The following is a 12,500-nucleotide window of genomic DNA, read 5'->3' on the forward strand; positions in this document are numbered from 1 at the left end:
AAACATGCAGCACAGATAAAGACTCATGTTTTCTCTGACTTTGACTCCGAGCGACTTAATGATGAAATAATAAAAAAGGAAACAGACAAATACAAATATTTCACTCTTATTGAACCTAATTTCAGACTCGACTCTTACTCCTCCGTAAACAGATCCTTGATTTTTTAAAGTTGTAGGTTTTAGGTGCATAATATGTAACAAACAAACACAGCCATCAAAAACACACAAAATGATTATTGTGAGAAAACAAAATGTTTTTCTCGAAAGGTAAATAGATAAAATAAAAGATATAGATATAAAATAACAATGGGCGTGTTTGGAATAAGCAGATCGGATTGGTGTTGAGCTGAATGCGCTCGACTTGCTTCGATGTCCAAACAGGATCAACCAGTGCGTTATTATATTTAAAAGCTCATTTACAAGGCAGTGATTTGATCCTTTTTCACTTAGGATAAAAAATGACAGGTTTTTATGATTTTCTAATTTTGACTTTATTTGGTGTATTTATACCTGTTGTACATATAAATTATAGTTTTTAGTTTTCGAGCAGATTTTTGTGGAGAGAAATCTGTAGACAATGACAGGAATGAGACTCTGGTGTGGTGTCACGTCTTGTCAAAGTTAATGCAACAACTTTTTTGACTCTCTAAACATCAAACATGAGTTGGACTCCAGAGCAGGAAAACAAAAGAACTCACCCATGGAAGTATAATACATCTAGTGATGGGCAAAGTTAACATTTCGATTTTTTTTTTCGTTCATAGAACCGTAGTTACTTCCGTAACCGTTGTTAGCCCTAAAACTACACTTCCCACAATGCCGCTGGTGGCCGCCCCTCCCGCGCGGCTCTTCACTGCCGTGTGTACTGCGGAGGGAGAAGTGCAGAGAGAAGTAAGACACGCGTTTGCGCACTTTACACCACTTACGCTGTACTTGTGGATGTTAGAGTTGTGCTAAAAGTGGAGCTAACAACAAGAAAACTAACTTCTGTGATGATGCTGTGAGGAAAACATCCTCTACAAACCTGGACAGATCAGGAGCCACAGGTAAAAACACAGGTCAGAGTGTAATAAAGTATGAACATGACTGTGTCCACACTAATGTGACTGTGACACAAACACAATGACCTCATTTGAGTCACTACATGAATCATTTGTCACTAAGATCAACTTAAACTATGAAAATAGCGAGCTCATATTGAGTTTGAGCAGAAACTTGTCTGTGATATGAACATTTCACATCAGAAATCACATCAAAAGTCCATGTTCCTGTTCCTGCTGCTACATGAATATGGACACATTTGTGCAAAAGTCTCCACAACTATTACGGCTGTAAAAAAGCTATTTATTTCTTATGTTTTTTATTGTTTTATTTTGTACCTAATATTTGGCCCACAATTTGACAAAGGACTTTGGTTTGATGGAACACTGTGGCTCATGCACTTATTCTATATTTTCAAGGCCAGAGGTGTAACTTAACCTCCTTAAACGCTCCACGTGTGTTTGTATTTAGTGGTGAGTCAGTTCAGGTGAAAAGATGACTACAGAGAACTACAGAAGACTACAGAGAACTACAGAGAACTACAGAGAACTACAGAGAACTACTGAGGACTACAGAGAACTACAGAGAACTACAGAGGACAACAGAGAACACAGAGGACAACAGAGAACTACAGAGAACTACAGAGAACTACAGAGAACTACAGAGAACTACAGATGACTACAGAGAACTACATGACAACAGAGAACTACAGATGACAACAGAGAACTAGAGATGACTACAGAGAACTACAGAGGACAACAGAGAACTACAGAGGACAACAGAGAACTACAGAGGACTACAGAGAACTACAGATGACTACAGAGAACTACAGAGAACTACATGACAACAGAGAACTACAGATGACAACAGAGAACTAGAGATGACTACAGAGAACTACAGAGGACAACAGAGAACTACAGAGAACTACAGAGAACTACAGAGAACTACAGAGAACTACAGAGAACTACAGAGGACAACAGAGAACTACAGAGAACTACAGAGAACTACAGAGAACTACAGAGAACTACAGATGACTACAGAGAACTACAGAGAACTACAAAGAACTACAGAGAACTACAGAGAACTACACAGACGTGGAAATGTTAGTTAGTACATTTAAAAGGTTTTTAAATCTTGAGAAGTTTATTTTGTTATAAAGTCAAATACAATATTCTTCAGTTCCAAATACCTATTTAACAATATTTAACAATAGACTAAATGTTTATCTCTGTAGATCTGAAGTTGTGATGCTCATAAACTGAAGCACAGTGTTGGTGAAATTACTTGTTTTTCTTAATACATTTCAGTTTATGAGAACAAACGAGTTTGTAATTTATTTTAATTGATCCAGTAATTGCTTGAAAAACAGCGTAGGCTAAATAAAGGTATTTATTTCTTATATATTTTTATTGTTTTATGTTTTACGTTATGTTCGGCCCGCGACCCAGCCTGAGCGTCAAAATTCGGTCCGTGGCCCAAAATGAGTTTGACACCTCTGCTCTAGACACAAAAACTAGTGCTATTTGAACTCAGAAGCTTCTATCTGCAAGGACAGAGCGCTAATCGCTGTGGCAACGTGGGATTAAAAGTGTGAGAAAGTGGCAGAAACTCTAGAGGATGTGACATACTATCATAAAAGTATTACTTATCTCACCTTTCACAAACAATCAACATAGATCCAAACGCCTTTATAAACTTTGTGGAGCATAGTGAGACTACTCAGAGAACTGGGGTTATGAAAGTAACCTAAAGTTTGTTCAAAGCCCTTTAAAAGCCCCCTAGTGGTACACCCGTGCAACAACAGCGGTTCACTGTCACGTGATTGGCACAATGAATCACGTGGCAAAGCAGTGTTTCGGAGCGCATGCGTGTCGGGGCTTCGACGCTGTGTTAGAACGCCTGTCCCAATACGGCTTTTTGTCGTGATTTGCCGTGTTTTCCGTGGAGCAGAGCCAGAGTCCGGGATGGAGGTCCCGGGCCCGGACAGTGACTGGAGGAGTCCGCAGTTCAGACAGAAAGTGGTGGCGCAGATGTAAGAAATGTTCTTTTTATTAAGCCATTAGCTCAGGGCTAAGCTAACGAAGCTAACGGTGCTAACGCTAAACTCTGTGCTTTTACTTTTATTTATCTAGTTTAGCAGAAGAAAGAGAGATTTTGGCAAATAACAATTATACATCTTATTAGGGAAAAGTCCCAAATGTTTCACGAACAATCACAGAGCTGAGAGAAGAACATTTCCCCATTGTAGTTTTGTTATGGACCAAAGAACATCAAACAAGGACAAGGTTTAGAATACCCCGTCCAAACTGTGGCCCAGGGGCCAAGTGTGGCCCTCAAACGTGTTTTTATCAGTTTGAAGTTTTTGGTGAAAGTTCCAAGTCTCATTAGATGCTCAATAACAAAGATCTTAAATAACGCGAGACAGCTGATATTAATGTCCCCAAACTGAGACAAACCTCTATCATGTGTTTTGGGACTGTCCTGTTCAGAAATACTGGACCGAGATCAGTGAGGGGTCGTGGACAATATTTGACCCCACTGGATTTCAGAAGTATGTACTTTGGCCTCAGGACTCCTGCCATGGACAGAATCAGAAAAGGGTTTACTGTATTGCCATTTGTCGATAAACAGAATTTACAGACATAGGAACTTGTCCTGGTGATTCGGTGCAACACAACACTGACCGTACACTTTATGAACATTAACCACTCAAAACAAGTACAAACCAGGAAAGTGCACCAATAAAGATTTGAATTTAGTTTATTAATCTGGTTAGCATTGTCTGAGAGTGAATGGTTTCTTGTCGTTAGCAACATTAGCATCACAGAACATTATAACTGCAGAGGCTCGACGGCAGAGCAGCTTCACAAACAGCAGGGGGCAGTAGGGAGAAGTTAACGTACAATACCATGTTTTGTCTGACATGCATGTTCTGGAGGTGAGCGTTTACAGCTTTGGGTGACTGTTTTTTGAGTAAATGTTTATTGTTTAAATGACACATAATTGGTTTACCAAAGTGCAGCACTATTCTTGTATTTTTTGTCGTTTCTGTAATTCCCCTGGCATTACATTTTGTTTCTGCCGTGGTGATAGAAGAGGTTTATCACAGAACTCCATGTCTGTCCAAGGGTTTTAACTTGAACTGAAACGACCTTTTTCACACTTACAAACCTTGTCGCTGCTTGAAAAGTTAACTAGTCAAACGCCACAGAGAACTGGGCTAGCTAGCGTCGGCCCTCACCTCGCTTATTGAAATTCTCACTGACGACCCCCTCTGTCCTTTAGAAAACCATACCAAAAAGAATATTTAGTGTGCCTCCACAAAGAAATTTCAACAATCTTGGAAAAAAACGACACCCTTCTTTCCTCCACGATAAAAAAAAATCTTGAAATGGACTCTGATCCCATACAAAGGATTGAAACTCCAAAAATGAATGTTTTGCCCAGGTTTGTCTATCTGCTCCAAACTCTCCAGATTTCCATCCCCGGCTGTTTGATGAGTGGAATAAAACATTTATATGGTAAGGCAAGAAACCTCGAAAGTGGTTCCAAATTCTCAAAAGAAAAGAGACGCTGAGGTTTATCTTGTCTGTTTTGGTTTGATCCAGAATATGAAGCTCAATGGAAAAATACTGAGACCTGAGCAGGCCTCACTGGCAGATGACAAATGGTTGAGTCTTTTGGAGGAAGCGGAATATTCCTGGGTAAAATCTGTGCTTACGACTTGGAGGAACATCTAAACAAAGATGTTAAAACCTTAAACTGGTTGTCTTATGATCAAAGTTTTAGAACTGACCTGAGATTCAAGGTCTGGATTTCAAAAGGTTTAAAAGTGTTTCAACAGATTGTAAAAGATAATCACATGAAAAGCTTTGACTCTGAGGAACAGGACTTTTATAGGTATTTACAGATAAGGAGTTATAATAACAAAGAAATTAAACAAAGTAATGACTATTATATTCGTCTGACCGGAATTTTTATCAAGGCTTATAAATCAGACCTTTCAAGGGAAATAAATCAATTACTAAAAAAGAAAATTTTCAAAACTTCTTTTTGTCAGTTTAGAAGATCAGTTCTGGACAAAATGAGGAATTAAACTTGATACACATCATTGAGCCCCGCTAATGCTAATGCTAACCTCTGTGTGTTCCAGTGAAGACGCCATGAGGAAAGCCGGCACTGCCCACTCCAAGTCCAGCACCGACATGGAGAACCACGTGTACATCAAGGCCAAGTCCAGGGTATGGACTAAACCAAGACTTAAACCAGGACTTAAACCAGGACTTAAACCAAGACTTAAACCAGGACTTAAACCAAGAGACTTAAACCAGGACTTAAACCAGGACTTAAACCAGGACTTAAACCAGGACTTAAACCAGGACTTAAACCAGGACTTAAACCAGGACTTAAACCAGGAACTAAACTGGGATTAAATCTGGACTTTAGCAGATCTAGCTCAACATGTGTGTTTGTCCACAGGAGGAGTACCTTTCCCTCGTGGCTCGCCTCATCATTCACTTCAGAGACTTCCGTGAGTCTTCTCTCTCTCTCTTTCTTGTAGTTCCATGCAGACTTTATGTAGTCCGTTCCGTAAAGTCCGCTCCGTAAAGTCCGCTCCGTAAAGTCCGCTCCGTAAAGTCCGCTCCGTAAAGTCCGCTCCGTAAAGTCCGCTCCGTAAAGTCCGCTCCGTAAAGTCCGCTCCGTAAAGTCCGCCCCGTAAAGTCCGCCCCGTAAAGTCCGCCCCGTAAAGTCAGTTTAAATGTGTTTAACGCTGCGACTCTCTGTTCACAGACAAGAAGAACATGGGTGGAGGTCCAGGTGAGTCCTGACGCTGCACGGACTTCTCTTTCAGTGCAATAGTCCCCTCGCAGGGCTTCACATAATTAAACCTTCCTCTGGGGGGCGCTCTCTCTCTCACATCTCGAGCTGTGACTGACCAATGTTATCGTTTTCTTCCTCGGCCTGAAAGTACTTTTCAAGTTGATAAAAGACTGATTAAAAGTGCACATGTCGGACCGTCTCAACAAGTCGACAATAAAAATAAACAACATATTTGTATTTTGGTTATTGTTCTCTGGACTAAAAGTCCTGTTATAACAAAGAAGGTGGCATTATTCAATCAAAATGTCAAAAAAGAATAAACAATTTCTGATTTTTATCCATAATACTCTTTATTAATAAATATTCTCTTTTTAGAAGCCTTCAGTCACCAGATTTACACCTTTTTATTTGGTTAAAATGTGTCTCACTGTTCGATAGAAACAATCGTTTGATACTTGCAACTTTAAGCCTTGTTTCCAATGGCCCTGATCCAGTTAAGGCCGATTTGAGTGATTCACAAAAAGACATTTAGTAATTTATAGAAGTTTGTGCATGTGAGGGGTGTGGCTAAAGCTAGCGTGAACAGGAATAGTTTTGCCTAATTTCTTTGACTTCTCTGCAAAGCCGCTACGTTTGAACCTCTCTTTATGTCATGCTTTGACTTTGGATCATGTTAGACACATTATGACCTGGAAATATCATATTTTGGCTCTTGACAAAGCGAGTGCTGTGCGTCGATAAACGAAACGGCTGTTGCTAACGTGCTTTGCTAGCTTTGCTAAGCATGTGGTGAGAATTGATTCTTTTGTGTTTTTTATCTGCTTTTGCCGTTCTCAACTGAGCCTACGTTCTCTCTTGTCCAATAATTTTGCGTTAAACCGCTCTGTGGGTCCAGAGGGCCCCCTCTGGGAGCTGCTTCCTCTCACGCCCCCTTCAGACTCAAACTTGGCACGGTTCACTTTTGTGCTGTGGAAACACCACTCAAAACACACCTTAAATGGCAAGTTAACACTTGTCACAAAACGATACAACATACACTGAGATTAAATATTAAGTATTGTAATACTTAAAGGAATGATGGAGGATTTTTTGGTGCCAAATCTTTGTCTCATTTGCTTGTGGCATGGACAGCCGAGTAGTTCATTCACATGTCAATCATAGGACGCACCTACTGCTCACCTGCAGCCTCATTGGCGCGTCCCCAGGAGAGCAGCACGTTTGCCTGGCTGTGCATGCGTGGTTGATATGCCGGTGATTGTCTAAGCGCATGGCTCTATTATAATATAGTTCCCTCAGTGTAAAGGACAAAATGAAGACGGCTCGAGCTCAGAAGAGACGGAAATCTACGGAGACGAGAAATATGATGCGATTCGTCGCGTTAATAAACAAACGCACGTGTAGCAGCGAGGCGGGACAGAGTGTGCGCATGCGCACTTCCGCTTGAGTTCTCAAATCGGGGAAAAAAATCTCCATTATTCCTTTAACCCACGTTGTTTTTATTACGAAGTTATTAAACGATGAACAGGAATTTAGCAAATGGAGAACTGTCCCAGCATCCCCTGGACCTAGACCGGTCTGAACTGGGACTGTGTATCCAGGACCACTCGAAAGGAGAGGGGGGGTTCACCTTGTGCAGCAGGACATTTGTAAAAGTGCAGAAACACCATAATGTCTCAGGTTTTATACAAACAAACTTTCTGCCTCTTTTTAATCAATCGGCTCCAAACCAATTCATGTGACGATACATACATGTTTTGTTTGCAGATCCCATGAACGCGCTGAATAACCTGGCTGGGACGTCTCTGGGTCCTCGAGGTGGACCAGGGGCCTCTGGGATGGGCCCTCTGCAGATGGGCCAGGTCCACGCTCCCAACAGTGAGTTTCTCTTCTAACCCTGTTCTGATGTGAGGAAATGTCCCACAGTGGAGCTTTAAACATTATAATGAGAGCAAATGTCCCACAGTGGAGCTTTAATTCTGATGTGAGGAAATGTCCCACAGTGGAGCTTTAAACATTATAATGAGAGCAAATGTCCCACAGTGGAGCTTTAATTCTGATGTGAGGAAATGTCCACACTTTTTCCACATGTTTCAGTAACCGTCCCTCTGCAGAGCTCGGGATGCTCGGTTCCACTTTGTGACATCATTAGGTGGAGCTCCTCTGTTTTTCTAATGTCCACTCATGCTGTGTTTCTGGGTGTGTCCAGTGGTACAGCAGATGCCGCAGCCGCAGTTCCAACAGTTTCAGCAGAACGCAAACCTCCAGCAGCAGTTCCAGGTCAATAACCATGACAACCATATTTAATTATAAATCCACTTCACATGTGTTTACACCTCATTATTTAAAATGTGCTAACGGAGGCTAACAACGCTGCCATTGTATGTTTAGCAGCAGCTCAGAGCCCAACAACTGCAACAACAGCACCAACTGCAGCATCAGCAGAACCAGCAGAACCAGGCCCCAAACCAGGTGAGAACCGGGCCCCCAACCAGCTTTTAGAAAACAACATAAATGTGGACGAAAACCATACTTTACTACTAGACCTCAGCGCAGCCTTTGACACTATAAACCATTCCATCCTCCTACAAAGGCTGCGCCAACTGGGTGTTGAGGGCTCTGCACTTGACTGGCTCACATCCTACCTCACCAACAGGCAAGAGTTCATTTCCCTCTCCGGTCACTCATCCACCCTCTCCCCAGTAACGCAGGGGGTCCCCCAGGGCTCAGTCCTCGGCCCCCTCCTCTTCATCTGCTACATCTTCCCCCTTGGTCACATCCTCTGCCAACTCAACCTGGACTTTCACTGCTACGCTGACGACACCCAGATATACCTCACCACCAAATCCACCCAAAACCCTCCCCTCAGCCACATTGAAACCTGCATCTCTACAATAAAATCATGGCTCACTCTCAACTTCCTCAAACTGAACAGTGACAAAACAGAGCTCCTCCTCATTGGCACCAAATCCACTCTCAATAAAACTGGTCCCTTTTCACTCGGCATCGACACCTCGACCATCACCCCCTCTACCCTGGTACGCAATCTCGGCGTCATCATGGACCCCACCCTCTCCTTCACTCCCCATGTCAGCCACATCGTCAAGACCTCATACTTCCACCTCCGCCGCATCGCCAAAATCCGACACTGCCTCACCCTCCCCGCTGCTGAATCCCTCATCCATGCCTTCATCTCCTCCCGCCTCGACTACTGCAACTCCCTCCTCACTGGCATCTCCTCCCATTCCCTCCATAGACTCCAAATGGTCCAAAACTCCGCTGCCCGCCTCCTCACCCACACCAGGTCCCGTGATCACATCACTCCCGTTCTCCGCTCTCTCCACTGGCTCCCCATCAAGCAGCGCATAAACTTTAAAATACTCCTCCTCACCTTCAAAGCTCTTCACCACCTTCCCCCCCCCCTACCTGTCTGACCTCCTCATCCCCTCCCGAGCTCTCCGATCCTCCTCCTCTCTCACCCTGACTGCACCAACATCCCGACTCAAAACTTTTGGCGACAGAGCATTCTCCCGAACAGCACCCCGACTCTGGAACTCCCTCCCCCAACCTGTCCGCCACTCTCCCTCACTCACAACATTCAAATCCCGCCTAAAAACATACCTCTTCACCCAAGCCTATGACCTCCCCCTCCCCTAGCCTCCTCTACCCCATTGCCTACTCTTCTACCCCCTGTTACATCCCCATCTTTTTCTCTCTACTTCTTCTGTCTTGTTCATTTTATCTGTATATTAATGTGTATTGTACGTGTTGTCCCCCCCTGTCTGTAAATACCCCCCCCCTTTTTTATTATGTTCAGCGTCTTTGGGTCACTGAAAAGCGCTATATAAATAAAAGTTATTATTATTATTATTATTATTATTATACTTTAGAAGTTCTATTACATCATCACTTCTATTTTTGTATAATTTTAAAGATTATTTTCTCAACAAAACAAATATATCATTGATTGAATAATATTCCCCAAGAAGCAATTATCAATAGTATGTCAAAGTCATCAAAATTTCCTACCTGTTTTGCGAATTATGACGGCCTCATCGGTGTTCGAATCCTTCAGTAAGTGGACTCGTTCTGTCCGTAATAATCCACAGAAAAACAATATCCACTTGTATTTTTCTTGAAGTGATCCGATTGCGAGATATTGTCAAGTAAAAGGTTTCTTCTGTGAAAATATTCAGAACTAATGCTCGTCCGGCGCATTTCTCTTGAGTTATAAGATGTTTGGTGGCATCGATCTTTTCCTCTCACTGTTAGCTACAGAACGAGACCATTCATCTGGATGTAAACATCCACATAGCGTCTCGTAAAGATGACGTAGAACATTTTGATTGACATATTATTCTAGCCAATGAGCCAAGCTTTCGAACGGTGGGTGGGTTTTAGGGCTTCTTCACACAGAATCGTCTCTATTCACATCCGCAAAGGCAGTCAAGAGCCAGATTTTTTATTAGATTTTACGCATCATGTTTTCTGATTTTGTTAGCCTTTTGGATGCGCATTTTGTTAGATATATGTATTATACCAATAAAAAAATATATATATTTTATTTTTTTCACCTCTATATGGGGAATTCATGGGTAAACTCATATTTACACATTTTTACATACATTGTTTTTAGTAGTTATAATGGGTATTAGTGACCTACAAAACATCAAAATGTATGTTTTATGATCATAGAGAAAATAAAATTGTAATAAAACAGTTTGGCACAGTTGGCACATATTTGGAACACTTGTTCCGAATATACTTTTTGATACAAAAAGGTCAACAGCACCAAAATGCCTGTTCCTAGAGATCTAAAACTTTACACAACAGCATAAGCACACAATGAAATGTTGCGTTTAGGACCTTTACAAATTGACAATATTCAGGCGAGACTAAAAAAAGGATGTATTTTGTATGTTTTGGGCTTCTGTAGTAAATATGTAAATATCACAAGTTTTCTCTCCCCTGGTCTCCAGCAGATGCACCAGGCTCGCGTGCAGCAGCAGCAGCAGCAGCAGCAGCAGCAGATGGTTATGCAGCTTCAGGCTCAGTCTCTCCACATGGTCCAGCAGCAGCAGCAGCAGCAGCAGCAGCAGCAGGGTCTGCCTCTCTCCCAGCAGCAGGGTCTGCCCCTCTCTCAGCAGCAGGGTCTGCCCCTCTCTCAGCAGCAGGGTCTGCCCCTCTCCCAGCAGCAGGGTCTGCCCCTCTCTCAGCAGCAGGGTCTGCCCCTCTCTCAGCAGCAGGGTCTGCCCCTCTCCCAGCAACAGGGTCTGCCCCTCTCCCAGCAGCAGAGCACTGTAGGAGCACCCCACGGACAACAGCAGAGCCTGGGCCCCCAGGGAATGGGCCAGAGCATGAACCCTAATCAGCAACACGTCATGGGCCTAACACCGCAGCAACAGCAGCAACAGCAGCTCAAGATTGCCTTTCAAGTGAGTGTCTTTTAGTTCTGTTGTTTACTGTTGACAGATCCTGTTTTCTTTTACTACTTAACTCTAATCTTTACTAAATACTATGAAACATGTGGGTAAAGAAGGACATTTGTTATGATGAGGAGTGGGCACATCCCACTAGGGCTATTGCTCAACTGAGTTGACATCACAATGTGTTATACATTTATTACCGGTATATATTATCAAATGACAAAGGCTACAAATATTTGGATTAATGAATGTTCACTGCAAAGAATACAATCTTGTACCTGTAGATTTAGACCTCCACCAACATGTTGTAGGGTCTCAAATTGTAGATGTTCAATTTAGTGATTAGGGAGAGTTATTTAGCGAATATTATCATAAAGTCGTGCACCAGAGTTGGACTCAAAAGGCTAAATACACGTTCCAAAATTGTGGCGCGTTAAGTCTGAAGAGAGAGTTCTTGGTTCATTGACCTTCTCCTATTTTCATAAAACCAGGGATCAGAGTTATTGTGTGTGGTTTATTCATCAGTTAATTAAATCAGCAGGGTTGAATATACAGAGTTTCTTAACAGGTAAAATCAACAAGTCATAACATCTACTTTAAAATGCAAGGAATCTGGTTAAACTGGAGTTTTGACTATGAATAAACAAAAAGGGGACGCTTTGCTATACTGGCAACAACACAATAAAAGAAGATTCTCTGGGACTTGGTGAAGGGGGGAAAGACTAAGCCAGAATTTAAGTACCCAAACTTTGCCACTTCTGCAAATTAATTCCACAAAGCTGAGATCGGCTTACTGATTTTGGCGTGGTTCGGTCCGACGTGGTCCTGTCTCCGGGGTGGGTCCGTGGAAAGGAACGGCTGACCCGGGCCTGGTCGTCTACAACGGTGTACCAGCAGGAGGGAGTCTGTACGCCCATCCGGGCATCTGGCTGCACGCGCGCGGCAGTTTGGGAAAAACGGCTTGAGTCTTTTCCTCCAACAGATGTTGCTCTTAGCTTACACTAGCAACTCGTCCCGTTATCCTTTTGGATAATGGCTTACTTAGATCAAAAATATATGCACTGATCTACAAAAACGACGTAGGTTGCTTCAAAAGATAAAATTATAGTAGTTGACAAAAGAAAGTGTCTTCATTGGGCGCGAGAGGTAAAAGAGAGGTAAAAGAGAGGTTCAAGAGAGGTTCAAGAGAGGTTCAAGAGAGGTTCAAGAGAGGTT

General features: G+C 42.5%; 2 protein-coding genes across 4 annotated transcripts in view; both read left to right on the forward strand.

Annotated features, from left to right (window-relative positions):
• Positions 1 to 38, forward strand: part of LOC140358166 (nucleoside diphosphate kinase B-like) — a 3,463-nt gene extending 3,425 nt beyond the window's left edge. Inside the window, exon 5 of the mRNA XM_072442853.1 lies at positions 1 to 38. This exon is cut by the window's left edge and continues 233 nt beyond it. The gene's annotated coding sequence lies outside the window, so the exon portion shown is untranslated.
• A 2,897-nt stretch (positions 39 to 2,935) lies between these two features.
• The window catches only part of med15 (mediator complex subunit 15), an 18,422-nt gene continuing 8,857 nt past the window's right edge, over positions 2,936 to 12,500 (forward strand). The window contains exons 1-8 of one of the 3 annotated variants that reach the window (XM_072442834.1): positions 2,936 to 3,073; positions 5,195 to 5,282; positions 5,521 to 5,572; positions 5,833 to 5,859; positions 7,627 to 7,737; positions 8,069 to 8,139; positions 8,251 to 8,331; positions 10,839 to 11,294. In XM_072442834.1, the coding sequence (XP_072298935.1) occupies positions 3,006 to 3,073; positions 5,195 to 5,282; positions 5,521 to 5,572; positions 5,833 to 5,859; positions 7,627 to 7,737; positions 8,069 to 8,139; positions 8,251 to 8,331; positions 10,839 to 11,294 (954 nt within the window). In that variant the 5' untranslated portion in view covers positions 2,936 to 3,005. The remainder of the gene's footprint in view (positions 3,074 to 5,194; positions 5,283 to 5,520; positions 5,573 to 5,832; positions 5,860 to 7,626; positions 7,738 to 8,068; positions 8,140 to 8,250; positions 8,332 to 10,838; positions 11,295 to 12,500) is intronic. The other 2 variants (XM_072442835.1, XM_072442836.1) reach the window with 2 other exon arrangements.

This window comes from Eucyclogobius newberryi, unplaced genomic scaffold (genome assembly GCF_026437365.1).
Source record: "Eucyclogobius newberryi isolate DKJ021-1_F unplaced genomic scaffold, fEucNew1.0.hap1 SCAF_13, whole genome shotgun sequence".
NCBI lineage: Eukaryota > Metazoa > Chordata > Actinopteri > Gobiiformes > Gobiidae > Eucyclogobius > Eucyclogobius newberryi.